The sequence below is a fragment of the Marmota flaviventris genome, chromosome 3, assembly GCF_047511675.1.
Source record: "Marmota flaviventris isolate mMarFla1 chromosome 3, mMarFla1.hap1, whole genome shotgun sequence".
Classification (NCBI taxonomy): domain Eukaryota; kingdom Metazoa; phylum Chordata; class Mammalia; order Rodentia; family Sciuridae; genus Marmota; species Marmota flaviventris.
The window spans coordinates 103,925,703-103,941,262 of record NC_092500.1 but is presented as its reverse complement, the minus strand read 5'-3'; the positions used below and the strand labels follow the sequence as shown (position 1 = coordinate 103,941,262).

Genomic DNA, 15,560 nt, shown 5'->3' with positions numbered 1-15,560 from the left:
AAATTTTATTATAGATATATTTCACCTATTTGGTTAGATTAATTACCAAGCATTTTTTCTGAAGTTATTGTGAAAGTCTTTCCTGATTTCTTTCTCAGCACAGAGATTGTTGGAGTATAGGAAGGTTATTGATTTATGAGTACTGATCTTGTATCCTGCTACTTTGCTGAATTCGTTTGTCAGCTGTAGAAGTATTCTGGTGGAGTTTTTTTGGTATTCTAGATATAGGATCATGTCATTAGCAGAGATAATTTCTTTTCCTATTTTGCATCCCTTTAATATTTTTCCTCTGGTTAGAGTTTTGAAAATTTTATTAAATAGAAATGGTAAAAGTGGATATACTTGTCTTCTTGAGTTTAGAGGAAATGCTTTCAGTTTTTCTCCATTTAGTGTGTTGTTGGCTTTGGGTTTGTCACATACAGCTGTAAATGTTGAGGTCAGTTCCTTCTATCCCTATTTTCTCCAGAATTTTTAATATGAATGGGTGATAGACTTTACCAAAGGCCTTTTCTGTATCTATCGAGATGGTTGTATGATTTTTTTCTTTTATTATCAAGATTTATTATCCCCATAAACAAACATAACTTTCTCTGAATGGGTTTTTTACCAAATAGGAATTATATATTGTTTGATGGAACTAACTTATAAAACTATTTAGGAATTCTTATTCTTCCCACTTTTTTACCTTATCTTCTTCCTTCCCTATCTCCTTTCTTGCTTCCTTGTTGGTCTTTCATTCATTTTTCTCCCTGGGCCATTTTCTACAATTACAATATTTAGAAAATTGTTCTTTTTATTTGAAATTATTTATAGAATTTCTATTATAAGTTCCTTTTAAAGTTTTCCACTAATGTGAAAATAACTGAGTCATTTTAAAGTGAATGGTGGCATTTAGAAAACCACAGTGACTTTTGAGGCCATAGGCTGTTTGTCACCACTCAGAGGGAACCTGAATTTCTGAGTCTTAATTGAAAACTGATGATTCCCATTAGACTTCATGTAAAAAATAAGTTTGTATTATGTTAAGCCACCAATAGTCTTCTATTAATCCATTTTTAAAAAATTGATGCTTTATAGACATAAACACAGGTGGAATTTTCTGTGGTATACTTACATATGCATATAGTATAATTTGTTCAATTTAATTCCTCACTTCCTCCCCATTCCTTTCCCTTGTTTCTCCCATAAACCCTGATCCTCTCCCCTACTGATCTCCCTTCAATTTTCATTGAATTGCCCTCTTTCCCCTGATACTTTGCTCTAGCTTCTGCATATGAAGTCTTTGACTTTGAGTCTGGCTTATTTCACTTAGCATAATATTCTCATTTCCATCCATTTACTAACAAAAACCATAATCTCATTATTTTTTTTATAGCTAAAACTCCATTATATATAAACCACATTTTATTTATGCATTTATCATTTGATGGGCACCTAGGCTGGTTCCATAACTTGGCTACTGTGAATTAGCTTATAATAAATACTCGTGTGGCCATATCACTATATTCTGCTGATTTTAGTTCTTTTGGATAAATAACAAAGAGTGGGATAGCTGAGTTTGATAGATATGGTGTTTCCATCCCTAAGTCTTTTGAGGAATCTCCATACCGCTTTCTAAAGTGGTTCTACTAATTTGCAGTTCCACCAATAATATATGAGTGTACCTTTTTTTCTTACATGCTTGACAGCATTTATTCTTATTTGTATTCTATGAGTGTCATTCTGACTGGAGTGAGATGAAATCTCAGTGTAGTTTTGATATGCGTTTCCCTGATTACTCTGGATGTTGAACATTTTTTTTTCAAATATTCATTGGCTATTTATGTTTCTTCTTTTGATAAGTGTCTGTTTAGTTCATTTTCCCATTCAGTGATTGGTGTGTGTGTGTGTGTGTGTGTGTGTGTGTGTGTGTGCGCGCGCGTGCACGCGCGTGGGTGCATGCATTCGTTAAAGGTTTTTGAGTTTTTTAAAAATATATTCTGGATATTAATCCCCTGTTAGAGAAACAGGTGGCTTTCTCTTCATGTTCTTAATTGCTTCTTTCACTGTGCAGAAACTTTTAAATTTGATGCTGTCCCATTTATTGATTCCTGGTTTTATTTCTTGAGCTTTTGGGTTCTTGTTAAGGAAGCCGATGCCTGTGCCACTATGTTGGAGTGTTGAGCCTAAGTTTTCTTCTGGCAGTTGCAAGGTTTCTAGTTTAATTTCTAGGTCGTTGAGCCACTATGAATTGACTTTGGGGAATAAATCTAACCAAGAAGATGAAAGACCACTACAATGAAAACTATAGAACACTGAAGAAAGAAATTGAAAAAGCACTTAGAGGTTTTAAATTAATATTGTCAAAACAGCTATACTACCAAAAGCACAGATTCAATGCAATCCCCATCAAAATATCAATGACATTCTTTGCAGAATTAGAAGACAGTCCTGATATTCATTTGGAAGAATAAAGGACCCATAAGAACCAAAGCAATACTGAGTAAGAAGAGCAATGCTGGAAGCCATCACAATCCCTGATCTCAAATTATACAGCAGAGTTATAATAATAAAAATAGCATGGTGTTGGCATTAAAACCGACATAAAGATCAGTGGAATAGAGTAGAAGAAACAGAGAAAAACTTGCATAGATATAGTCATCTGGTCATTATGAAAGCTTCCAAAAACATGTTGAAGAAAAGATAACCTTTTTAACAAATAATGCTGGGAAAACTTGATATCCATGTGTAGAAGGATGAAACTAGCCTTCAGTGCACAACAGTCAACAGGTTTTCTTAAGTAGGCTGTTTATTTATTTTTGTCTATTCTGTTTTTTTTCCAGGAACAGAAAATTTTGTATAAATTGAGTATTTTTATTTTTTGGGTCTTTAAAACTACATTGTATGTTTTTTAAATTAAGTGTTTTCAAGGTTTTTTTTTGTTTCATTTTGCTTAGTTTTAAGTATGGAATTCTTCATGAATTTGAGTGTCTTCCTTGCACAGGAAACATGCTAATCTCTCTATCATTCTATTTTGTGTGTGTGCTGATGAAGTGAGTGCTCAAGGTTTTCACAGGAGTACACAGTGAGGAACCATCCTTACCTGCACAAGTAAACCTCTGAAAAGTGTCAAACAGATATTTAGTCAAATTCAAGGCAGGGTTGCTAAATGTTTTTTCTTTTAATTTCTTCAGGTTCTCAAAATCCATTTTTGCAAATCATACTTCCAAAGAAAATCCAAGGAGAGAAAAGTGATAATTCAGAGGTAGATACAGTAAGAAATATTTTTATAATATAAATAATTATAGGAAATTTCATATTTCATTACATGGCTCTGAAATATATGAATCCCATTATAAAATATGAATGTAAATATCTAATATTACTACTGATAAGGAATTCAAAGTTCTGTTGATAAAAGCAAATATATATGTGAGAATGGTCAGCTTTGTTTATTAACATTTATCATTTCCTCATGGTAAATTATTTTTTTAAAGTTCAGCATAGAAAATAATGTTGAAGAATTAAGTGTCTTATCTTAGTGATATCAAGGAGATTTGGATGAAGAAAATATTCTTCAAAATGGCAAGAATATCTTTTAACAAAACCCTCTTTATTTATTCTTTACTCATGAAACTACAAATTCTCAAAGAAGGAGTAATTTTTTATTTTTCTATTTTTATTAAAAAGGGAGAAAGTTTATTTTATCCATTGATTTATTTAAGTATTTCTTTGGAGATGCCATGTGCTTATGCTGTTTCTTAGGATGTTAAACAAACAAACAAAATACAATTTAACAAGCCTAATAGTATAAGTGGACAATTTTTTTTCTAGTACTAGGGATTGAACCTGGGGCCACTCTGAACACTGAGCTATATCCCCATCCTTTTTTAGAAATTTTTTTGTTTTGAGTCAATGTCTTACTAAGTTGCCAGTGTTGGCCTTGAAATTGCCATCCTCCTGTCTCAAGTTCCCAAATCACTAGGTTTACAGATGTGTGCCACCATGCCTGGCTCAACTTTTTGATGACCTTTTGTTTTTTATGATTTCATTGAGATATAATTTTAAATTGCATTATAATTATACATAATAGATTCATGTGGCAGATTAATATATGCACGTAACATAATTTAGTCTTTCACTTCTTGGACAATTCTTTTCCCTGCCTTCCTTCCCCCTCTCGTCTCCTTCCATTATTCTCCTGATCTTGCCTCTTTTTTCTTGAGGTCCATGTTCTTTCTTTTTACTCTCTAGCTTCCACATATATTAGAAAATACACAGAGCCTGCCTTTCTGAGTCTGATTTCATGTAACATAATGCTTTCTAGTTTCACCCATTTTCCTGAAAATGACATTTCATTCTTCTTTATGGCTATATCAAACACCATTGTGTGTGTATGTGCAGTGTGTGTCTATCACATTTTCTTTCTTTAAAAAACTATATATACATATATATTTACTTATTGTTGTACACAATACCTTTATTTTATTTATTTTTATGTGGTGCTGAGGCTCGAACTCGGTGCCTCGCACCTGCTAGGCGAGCACTCTATTGCTGAGCCCCAACTCCAGCCCCATGTATCATATTTTCTTTACTCATTCATTGATAGACAATTAGATTGGTCCCATAACTAATCTATTGTGAATTGTGTTACTACAAACACAGATATGTATATTGTACATTGAATTAAATTGTTTTGGATGAATGCTAAGGAATGGTATACCTGGGTTATATGGTGATTCCATTCCTAGTCTCTTAAGGAATCTCCATTATTGATCTCCATAGTTATTGTACTAATTTACAGTTTCACTGACTGTATATATGTGATCCTTTCCCCATATATCCTTGCCAGCAGTATTATTTATATTCTTGATGATTATCATTGTAACTAGAATGAGATAAAAATCTCAGTGTAGTATCAATTTGCATTTTTCTGATTGCTAAAGTTATTGAATATTTTTTTCATATATTTGTTGACCATTTGTATGTCTTTTGAAATGTATCTGTTTAGTTCATTGGGCCACTTATGTTTTATTTTTACAATGTCATTTTTTATTGATTCTTTTTATGTTATATATAACATTAGGATACATTTTGACATGATCACAAAAACATGGAATATAATTTGCTCTAATTTAGTCCCCTTCCCCTCTATTCCCATGCTTCCCTCCCTCTACTCTATTCATCTTTATTCAAATTATTTGTGATTTTATTTTTATTTTTTAAGTTAGTGTCTTGTGGATATTTGTGATGTTGAAATTCACTGTAGTATATTCACATATTCACCGTGGTATAAAAGTTTGTTCAAATTTATTCCCAGTCCTTCCCCATCCCATCTTTCTTTCCTCCCACTCAATCCCATTTATCTGTTTTATTGATATTTCCTCTATTTTGATAGAATCCCTTCTCCCCCTTTTTCCTTTATCTCTCCCCACCCCCATTTTGAGTTAGCCTCTGCTATTAAATATTTGACCTTTGACTTTTGGGACTGGCTCATTTCACTTAGCATAATAGTCTTTATTTCCATCCATTTACCAGCAAGTGCCATAATTTCATTCTTCTTTATGACTAATACTCCATTGTGTGTGTGTATATATATATATATATATATATGTATATACACATATATATACATATACATATACATATATATATAAAATCACATTTTCTTTATCCATAAATCTGTTGAAGGGCACCAAGGGTTGGTTCTATACTTTGGCTATTCTAAATTGTGCTGCTATAAACATTGATGTGGCTGAATCACTGCAGAATGCTGATTTTAAATCTTTTGGATATATGCCAAGGAGTGGGATAGCTGGGTCATAGGATGGTTTCATTACTAGTTTTTTGAGGAATCTCTATACTGCTTTCCAGAATGGTTGCACTAATTTTCAGTCCCTCAAACAATGTATGAGTGTTCCTTTGCCTCCACATTCACACCAATATTTATTATTATTTGTATGCCTGATAATTGCCATTCTGACTGGAGTGAGATGAAATCTCAATGTAGTTTTGATTTGTATTTCCATGATTGCTAGAGATGTTGAATATTTTTTCATATATTTGTTGCTGTATTTCTTCTTTTGAGAAGTATCTGTTTGGTTCTTTTGCCCATTTATTAATTGCATTTTTGTCAAGTTTTTGAATTCATTATATATTCTGGATATTAATGCTCTCAGGAGCAGGTGGCAAAGATCTTCCATTCTGTAGGCTCTTTGTTCATGCTCTTAATTGTTCCCTTGCTATGCAGAAGCTTTTCAATATGATGCCATCCATTGATTTTATATTTTATTTATTGCACTTTAGGAGTCATATTAAGGAGGTCGGTTCTTGTTCCAACATGTTGGAGTGTTGGGCCTATATTTTGCATTTTTCTGATTGCTAAAGAGCTTCAGGTTTATTTCCTAGATCTTCAATGCACTTTAAATTGAATTTTGTGCAGGGTGAGAGGGGTCAAATTTCATTCTTCTATGTATGGATTTCCAGTTTTCTCAGCACCATTTGTTAAAAAGTCTATCTTTTATCCATCGTATGTTTTTGGCACCTTTGTCTAGTGTCAGATAACTGTATTAATGTGAGTTTGTTTCTGTGTCTTCTATTCTGTTCCATTGGTTTTCATGTATGTTTTGGTGCTAGTACCATGCTGTTTTTTTACTATAGCTCTGTAGTATAATTTGAGATCCAGTATTGTGATGCCTCCAACATCACCCTTTTTGCTAAGAATTGCTTTGGATATTCTGGGTCTCTTATTTTTTCAAATGAATTCCAGAATTGCTTTTTCTGTTTTTATGAAGAATTGATATTTTGATGAGGATTGTATCAAATCTGCTCTTTTGGAAGTATGATCAGTTTGATAGTATTAATTATGCCTACCCCAAAAAATGGGAAATCTTTCCATCTTCTAAGGTATTTTTCAATTTACTTCTTTGGTGTTCTGTAGTTTTTATTGTAGAGTTTCTTTACCACTTTTGTTAGATCGAGTCCCAAGCATTTTATTTTTATCTTTTGAGTTTATTGTGAATAGGATAGTTTTCCTAATTTCTTTTTCAGCTCATTCATTATTAGAGTATAGGAATGTGATTGATTTGTTTGTTGATAAATAAATTGCTGAATTTATTTATCAGCTGTAGAATTCTTTTGGTGGAGTTTTTTGTGTCTGCTAAATATAAGTTCAGGTTGTCAGCCAACAGAGATAATTGGAGCTCTTCTTCTATTATTTATGTCCCTTTAAACTTCTTCTCCCTGATCGCTCTGGCTAGACTTTCAAGCACTGTGTTGTATAGAAATTGTAAGTGTGGGAATCCTTGTTTGTTCCTGTTTTTTAAGGATGTGCTTTCAGCTCCTTTAATGGACTCTCCTTCTACTGTAATGCATCCCTATGCTGGTTTTCATTTCTTCTTCATGAAATATTTCATTGAGTATGTTTTGTAATGTAGGTTTTGTGATTCTGAATTCTTTTAGCTTCTGTTTGTCATGGAAGGTTTTTATTTCATCTTCAATTCAGAAACTTAATTTTTCTGGGTATAGTAATCCTGGTTAAAACTGATTTTCTTTCAGAGCTTGGTATATATTATTGCATGCCCTCTTCCTTTTAGTGTCTGGGTGGAGAAATCAGTTGAAATTTGAATTGGTTTTCCTATAAATGTGACAATCCATTTATCTCTTGAAAATTTTTAAATGCTATCCTTATTCTCTGTTAGACATTTCATATAATGTACCTTGGTGTTGATATACTTTGATTTTTGTCTATTTGGAGTTGTATATGCCTCTTGTATTTACATTTTCTTCTCACTCTTTAGGTTTGGAAATTTTTCTAATATTATTTTACTAAAAAGATTGTGCACCCCTTTAGTTTGTAGTTCAGATCCTTTCAGCTACCTTAATAATTCTTAGATTTGGTCTTCTGCTGTTTTCCCATATTTCTTGAATATTCTGGTTGTGGTCTTTTAACATAATTTCTTTATGGTCAACATTAAATTCAAGGTCTAAAAATCTATCATCAAAGGGTCTAATCTATTGGTAATACTTTCCATTGAATATTTAATTTCATTTATTAATTCTCTCATTTTGAGGATTTCTGTTTGTTTTTTTTTTCAGAACCTCTATCTCTTTATTGAAGGGACCTTTCACCTGTATTTTTTTCTCTAATTTCACTCCGTACATCATCTTTCAATTTGATGAACATTTAAACTATGAACTTTCTATATTCCTTCTCTGACATTTACTGTAGTGTCAGTGTAGTCATTTGTTGAAGCATTTTGAGTTATTTGTTCCAGTCACTGTGCAGAAATGAATGATGCCATTTTACTTATTGATTCCTGGTTTTATTTCTTGAGCTTTAAGGGTCTTATTAAGGAAGCTGATGCCTGTGTCACTATGTTGGATTGTTGTATCTAGATGTTCTGCCACCTGTTGTACAGTTTCATGTCTAATTCCCAGGTTTTTGATGCACTTTGATTTGGATTTTGTGCAGGGTCAGAGATAGAGGTCAAGTTTCATTCTTCTACGTAAAGATTTACAATTTCCCCAATTTATCTTTATTTTTTGAGTTTATTGTGAATAGGATATTATTAAAAAGGCAATATTTTTTTCCAACATATATTTTTGGCACCTTTGTGTAGTATCAGATAATTGTATTTTTGTGGGTTTGTCTTTGTGTCTTTTATTCTATTCCATTGGTCTTCATGTCTGTTTTGGTGCTAGCACCATGCTGTTTTTGTTACTATGGTAGTAACTATAGTATGTTTTGAGGTCTGGTATTGTGATGCCTCTAGCATCACTCTTTTTTTTTCAGGATTTCTTTCACTAGTCTAGATCTCTTATTTTTACAAGAGAATTTTAGAACTGCTTTTTCTAGCTCTGTGAAGACTGTTGGTAATTTGATGGGATTGAAATGAATCAGTATAATGCTTTTGGTAGTATGGCTTTTTTCTTTTCTTTTTTTTTTAGTTGTAGATGGAGGCAATACCTTCATTTAATTAATATTTTTATGTAGTGCTGAGGATTAAACCCAGTGCCTCACACATGCTAGCAAGCACTCTACCACTGAGCTATAACTCCAGCCCAAGTATGGCCATTTTAATAATATTGAATCAGCCTATTCAAGAACATGGGAGGTCTTTCCATCTTGTAAGTTCTTCAGTTTCTTTCTTCAGTGTTCTGTAGTTTTCATTGTAGAGGTCCTGGACATCTTTTGTTAGATTAATTCCCAAGGATTTTTTTTAGGTTACTGTGAATGGGGTGTTATTCCTAATTTCTTTTTCAGCAGGTTTGTTACTGGAATACAGGAAAACAATGGATTTATGTGTGTTTATCTTATATAGTGAAACTTTATTAAAATTGTTTATCAGCTCTATAAGTCTTTTTGTGTTTTGTTTTGTTTTTGTCTTCTAAATATAGGATAATGTCATCAACTAATACATACAAGTTGAATTCTTCTTTTCTTACTTGTATCCCTTAAATTTCCTACTCTGGCTTGATTGATCTGACTAGAGTTCTCAGCACTATGTTGAAAAGGAGTGGTGAGTGTGGGCATCCTGTGTGTTCTTGTTTTTAGAGGAAATTATTTCAGTTTTTCTCCATTCAATATAATGTTGGCTTTGGGTGTGTCATGTATAGCTTTTACATTGTTAAGGGAAGTTTTTTTTATCCTTAGTTTCTCTAGTGTTTTAAACATGAATTGGCATTGTACTTGGTCAGATGCTTTTTCTGCATCTATTGAGAAAATCATGTGATTGTTGTCCTTAAGTCTATATGATGAGCAGAGATGCAAAAATTCTTAATAAAATATTGGCAAACCACATACAAAACACTATATTTTAATGTGTTTTTTGTTTGTGGTTTGCCAATATTTTATTAGGAATTTTTGCATCTATGCTCATCAGGGTTATTGGTCTGAAATTTTCTCTCCTTGATGTTTCTTTGTCTGGTTTTGGTATCATGGTGAGACTAGCATCATAGAATGAGTTTGGAAGGGTTCTTTCCTTTTCCATTTCATGGAATAATTTGAGTAGATTTGGTATTAGTTATAATTTGAAGGTCTGGCAGAACTGGGCTCAGAATCCATTTGGCTTTTTTTCTTGGTAGACTTTTTATGGCTTCTTCAATTTCATTCCTTGAAGTTTATCTGTTTAAATTTTCCTGTCCTGACTCAATTTTGGTAGGTCACATGTCTCTAAAACTTTGTCAGCTTTAATTACTTCCTGTCTTCTGCTTTTTTGAAAAATTACTTATTTATTCTAATTTGTTATACATGATGACAGAATGCAATTTACTTCATATTACACATATAGAGCACAATTTTTCAAGTCACTGAATGTACACAAAGTATTTTCACATCATTTGTGTCTTCATACATGTATTTAGGGTAATGATGTCATATATTTGTTGATTGATTGTATATCCTCTTCTGAGAAGTGTCTGTTCAGTTCCTTAGCCCATTTATTGATTTTTTTTTTTTTTTGGTATTAAGGTTTTTGAGTGCTTTATATATCCTAGAGATTAGTGCTCTATCTGATGTGCTTGTGCTAAAGATTTGCTCCCATTCTGTAGGCTCTCTATTCACCTCACTGATTGTTTCTTTTGCTGAGAAGAAGCTTTCTAGTTTAAATCCATCCAATTTATTGATTCTTGGTTTTAATTATTGTGCTATAGGAATCTTATTAAGAAAGTTGGAGCCTAATCTGACATGATGGAGATTTGGGTCTGCTTTTTCTTCCATTAGGCACAAGGTCTCTGGTTTAATTCCTAGGTCCTTGATCCACTTTGAGTTGAGTTTTGTGCATGGTGAGAGTTAGAGATTTAATTTCATTTTGCTACATGTGGATTTCCAGTTTTCCCAGCACCATTTGTTGAAAAGGCTATCTTTTCTCCAATGTGTTTTTGGCACCTTGTCTAATATAAAGTAACTGTAGTTATGTGGGTTAGACTCTGTGTCCTCTATTCTGTACCATTGGTCTACCAGTCTATTTTGGTGCCAATACCATGCTGTTAAATGTTACTATTGCTCTGTGGTATAGTTTAAGGTCTGGTATAGTAATGCCATCAGCTTCACTCTTCTTGCTAAGGATTGCTTTGGCTATTCTGGGTCTCTTATTTTTCCAGATGAATTTCATGATTGCTTTTTCTATTTCTATAAGGAATGCCATTGGGATTGCATTGAATCTGTATAGTGCTTTTGGTAGTATGTCATTTTGACAATATTAATTATGCTATCCAAGAACAAAGTAGATCTTTCCATCTTCTAAGGTTTTCTTTAATGTCTTTCTTTAGCGTGTTGTAGTTTTCAATGTAGAGGTCTTTCACCTCTTTCATTAAATTTATTCCTAAGTATTTTATTTTTTTCTGAGGCTATTATAAATGGGGAGGTTTTCCTAGTTTCTCTTTCAGTGAATTTGTCACTGATGTACAGAAATGCCTTTGATTTATGGGTATTGATTTTATATCCAGCTACTTTGCTGAATTCACTTATTAGTTCTAGGAGATTTCTGGTGGAATTTTTGGGGTCTTCTAGGTATAGAATCATATAATCTGCAAATAGTGCTAATTTGAGTTCTTCCTTTTCCTAATCTTTTAATTTCTTTTGTCTGTCTGATTGCTCTGGCTAGAGTTTTAATAACTATGTTGAATAGAAGTGATGAAAGAGGGCACCCCTGTCTTGTTCCAGTTTTTAGAGGGAATTCTTTCAATTTTTCTCCATTTAGAATGATGTTGGCCTGAAGCTTAGCATAAATAGCCTTTACAATGTTGATATATGTTCCTGTTATCCCTCGCTTTTCTAGCGTTTTGAACATAAAGGGGTGCTGTATTTTGTCAAATGCTTTTTCTTCGTCTATCGAGATGATAATATGATTCTTATCTTTGAGTCTATTGATGTAATGAATTACATTTATTGATTTCTGTATGTTGAACCAACCTTGCATCCCTGGGATGAATCCCACTTGATCATGGTGCACAATCTTTTTGATATGTTTTGTATTCGATTTGCCAGAATTTTATTGAGGATTTTTGCATCTATGTTCATTAGAGATATTGGTCTGAAGTTTTCTTTCTTTGAAGTATCTTTGTCTGGTTTTGGAATCAGGGTGATATTGGCCTCATAGAATGTGTTTGGAAATGTTTCCTCTTTTTCTCTTTCATGAAATAGTTTGAGAAATATTGGTGTGTGTTTTTCTCTAAAGATCTTTTAGAATTTAGTTGTGTATCCATCTAGTCCTGGGCTTTTCTTGGTTGGTAGGCTTCTGATGGCGTCCTCTATTTCATTTCCTTGCTTAAAATTGATCTGTTTAAATTGTGTATATCATCCTGATTTAGTTTGGGCATATCATATGGCCTCTAGAAATTTGTCGATACCTCTAATATTTTCTCTTTTATTGGAGTACAAATTTTCAAAGTAATTTCTAATTATTCTCTGTATTTCTGTAGTGTCAATCATATTTCCTTTTTCATCACGGATGTTAATAATTTGAGTTTTATCTCTCTTTTTATTAGCATTGCTAATAGTTTATCAATTTTATTTATTTTTCCGAAGAACCAACTTTTTGTTTTATCAATTTTTTTCAATTGTTTGTTTCAATTTCACTGATTTCAGCTCTGATTTAAATTATTTCCCATCTCCTACTGCTTTTAGGGTTGATTTGTTCTTCTTTTTCTAGGGTTTTGAGATATAATGTTAGGTCATTTATTTGTTGACTTTTTCTTCTTTGAAGGAGTGAATTCCATGCAATAAACTTTCTTCTTAGAACTGCCTTCATAGTGTCCCAGAGATTTCAATATGTTGTTTTGGTGCTCTCATTTACCTCTAAGAATTTTTTAATCTCCTCCTTGTTATCTTTTGCAATCCATTGTTCATTCAATAGTATATTATTTTGTCTTCAGGTGTTGGAGTAGCTTTTATTTTTTATTTTACCATTGATTTCTAATTTCATTCCATTTTGGTCTGATAGAATGCATGATAGTATCTCTACTTTTTTGTATTTACTAAGATTTGATTTGTGGCATAATATATATGGTCTATTTTAGAGAAGGATCCATGTGCTGCTGAGAAGAAAGTGTATTTGCTCATTGATGGATAATATAATCTATATATTAGGTCTAAGTTATTGATTGTATTCTAGATTTCTATAGTTTCTTTGTTGAGCTTTTGTTTGGAAGATCTATCCAGTAGTGAAAGAGGTGTGTTAAAAAGTCACTCAGATTACCGTTTGTGGTCTATTTGACTCTTGAACTTGAGAAGAGTTTGATTGATGGACGTAGATGCTCCATTGTTTGGGGCATATATATTTATAACTGTTATGTCTTGTTGATGTATGGTTCTCTTAAGTTGTACAAAATATCCATGTTTCTCCCTTTTGATTAACTTTGGCTTGAAGTCTACTTTATTTGACATGAGAATGGAAACCCCTGCTTGCTTACATAGACCATGTGAGTGGTATATTTTTTTCCCCCAACCTTTCACCTTCAGTCTGTGGGTGTCTTATCCTATGAGATGAGTCTCTTGAAGGCAGCATATTGTTGGGTCTTTTTTTTAAAATCCACTCTACCAGCCTATATCTTTTGATTGGTGAGTTTAGACCATTAACATTTAGAGTTATTATTGAGACATGATTAGTATTACCAGTAACTTTTGTTTATTTTTGGTATTTAGCTTGACTTGGTTTCTCCTTTGGTTGGCTTTTCCTTTATTGTAGTTTTTCCCTTTGCAGATTTTCATTGTTGTTTTTCATTTCCTCCTCATGGAATATTTTGCCAAGAATGTTCTGTTGTGCAGGCTTTCTTGATGTAAATTCTTTTAACTTTTGTTTTTCATGGAAGGTTTTTATTTCATTGTCAAATTTGAAGTTTAATTTTGCTGGATATAAGATTCTTATTTGGCATCCACTATCTTTTAGAGCTTGGTATATATTGTTCCAGGATCTCCTAGCTTTGAGAACCTGGGTTGAAAAATCAGCTGAGATCTGAATTGGTCTTCCCTTATAGGTAGTCTGATTTTTCTCTCTTGCAGCTTTTAAAATTCTATCCTTATTCTGTATGCTAGGCATTTTCCTTGTAATGTACCTTGGGGTAGATCTGTTGTAATTTTGTACATTTGGTGTCTTATAGGCCTCTTGTATTTGATTTTCCAATTCATTCTTCATGCTTGGGAAATTTTCTGATATTATTTCATTGAAGAGATTGTGCATCCCTTTGGTTTGAATCTCTGAACCTTCCTCTATCCCAATAAATCTTAAATTTGATCTTTTGATGGTATCTCATAATTCTTGGATATTCTGTTTATGGTTTCTTACCATCTTCACTGTGAAGTCAACTTTATTTTCAAGATTGTATATTTTGTCTTCATTGCCTGAGGTCCTATCTTCCAAGTGTTCTAGTCTGTTGGTGATGCTATCTATTGATTTTTTAAAATTGGCTTATTGTTTCTTTCATTTCGAGGATTTCTGTTTGTTTTTCCCCCTAGTATCTCTATCTCTTTCTTGAAGTAATCTCTTTTTAAAAATTATGTTTTTATTTTTTAAAAAATATTTTTAATACATTTATTTTATTTACTTATTTATTTTTTAGAGAGAGAGAGAGAGAGAGAGACAGAGAGAGAGGGAATTTTTTAATATTTATTTTTTAGTTTTCAGCGGACACAACATCTTTATTTGTATGTGGTGCTGAGGATCGAACCTAGTGCTGCGGACATGCCAGGTGAGCGCGCTACTGCTTGAGCCATGTCCCCAGCCCTTATTTACTTATTTTTATGTGGTGCTGAGGATCAAACCCAGGGCCTCGCATTTTCTAGGCAAGCACTCTACCGCTGAGCCACAACCCTAGCCCTTGAAGTAATCTCTTGCAACCTGAATTTGCTCTCTTATCTCTTTGTTGGTGTGATTGATGGTCGCCTGAATTTGTTCTCTTATCTTTTTGTTGGAATGGTCAATTTTTGCCTGTATCTGCTTACTTAGGTCATTCTTTAATTCCCAAATCATTTTAGGTATGTATATTCTGAACTTCTTCTCTGAAATTTCACCTACTGTGCTATCTGTGGATTCTATTGTTGTAGTATCTTGGTTTGTTTGGGGTACTTTCCTCTCTTGCTTTTTCATGATATCTATGTGTCTTCCTTTGTTGCAGTGTATATCTGAGGTATTACAGCTTCTGCCCTATTGTCTTATAGTGTCCCTACAGGTTCCTAATATCTCACTTTTAAGGGAGAGATGAATATTACAGCACTCAATGTACCCAGTTAGCTTCTGTTTTTACATTTACAGTTTTGTCACTATAATCAAAAATGATGAGTTCAGTTATCTTCTACCATATAGTCAGTAGATTTGCATAATGGTTTACAGTTTCTGATGGTGGAAGGAGTGATGGGGGGTTGACTGAGATGTTTATGATGTAGGATGTGAGAGGTATTATATGGAGGTATTGGATTATATGACTAATGAGAGGGTAATCAGAAGTTGGCTGTTGGTTGGAGAAACAAGAGATAGGAAACCCCATGCAAGACTCTGTTACCTCAGCAACAGGATTTCTGTTAGCACCCCTAGTAGGGAAACTTCTGGTGCATCCAGGCCCACAGGGACCTTGATGATGTCTTA

At 33.0% G+C, this 15,560-nt stretch overlaps 1 protein-coding gene and 1 pseudogene across 1 annotated transcript in view; one reads left to right on the top strand and one right to left on the bottom strand.

Moving 5' to 3' along the window:
• The first annotated feature begins 2,905 nt into the window (after positions 1-2,905).
• LOC114095857 (disintegrin and metalloproteinase domain-containing protein 32-like) overlaps positions 2,906-15,560 on the top strand; it is a 113,158-nt gene continuing 100,503 nt past the window's right edge. The window contains exon 1 of the mRNA XM_071610184.1: positions 2,906-3,244. Coding sequence (XP_071466285.1) covers positions 3,149-3,244 — 96 coding nt within the window. The 5' untranslated portion in view covers positions 2,906-3,148. The remainder of the gene's footprint in view (positions 3,245-15,560) is intronic.
• LOC114095922 (U6 spliceosomal RNA) lies at positions 2,939-3,038 on the bottom strand (annotated as a pseudogene).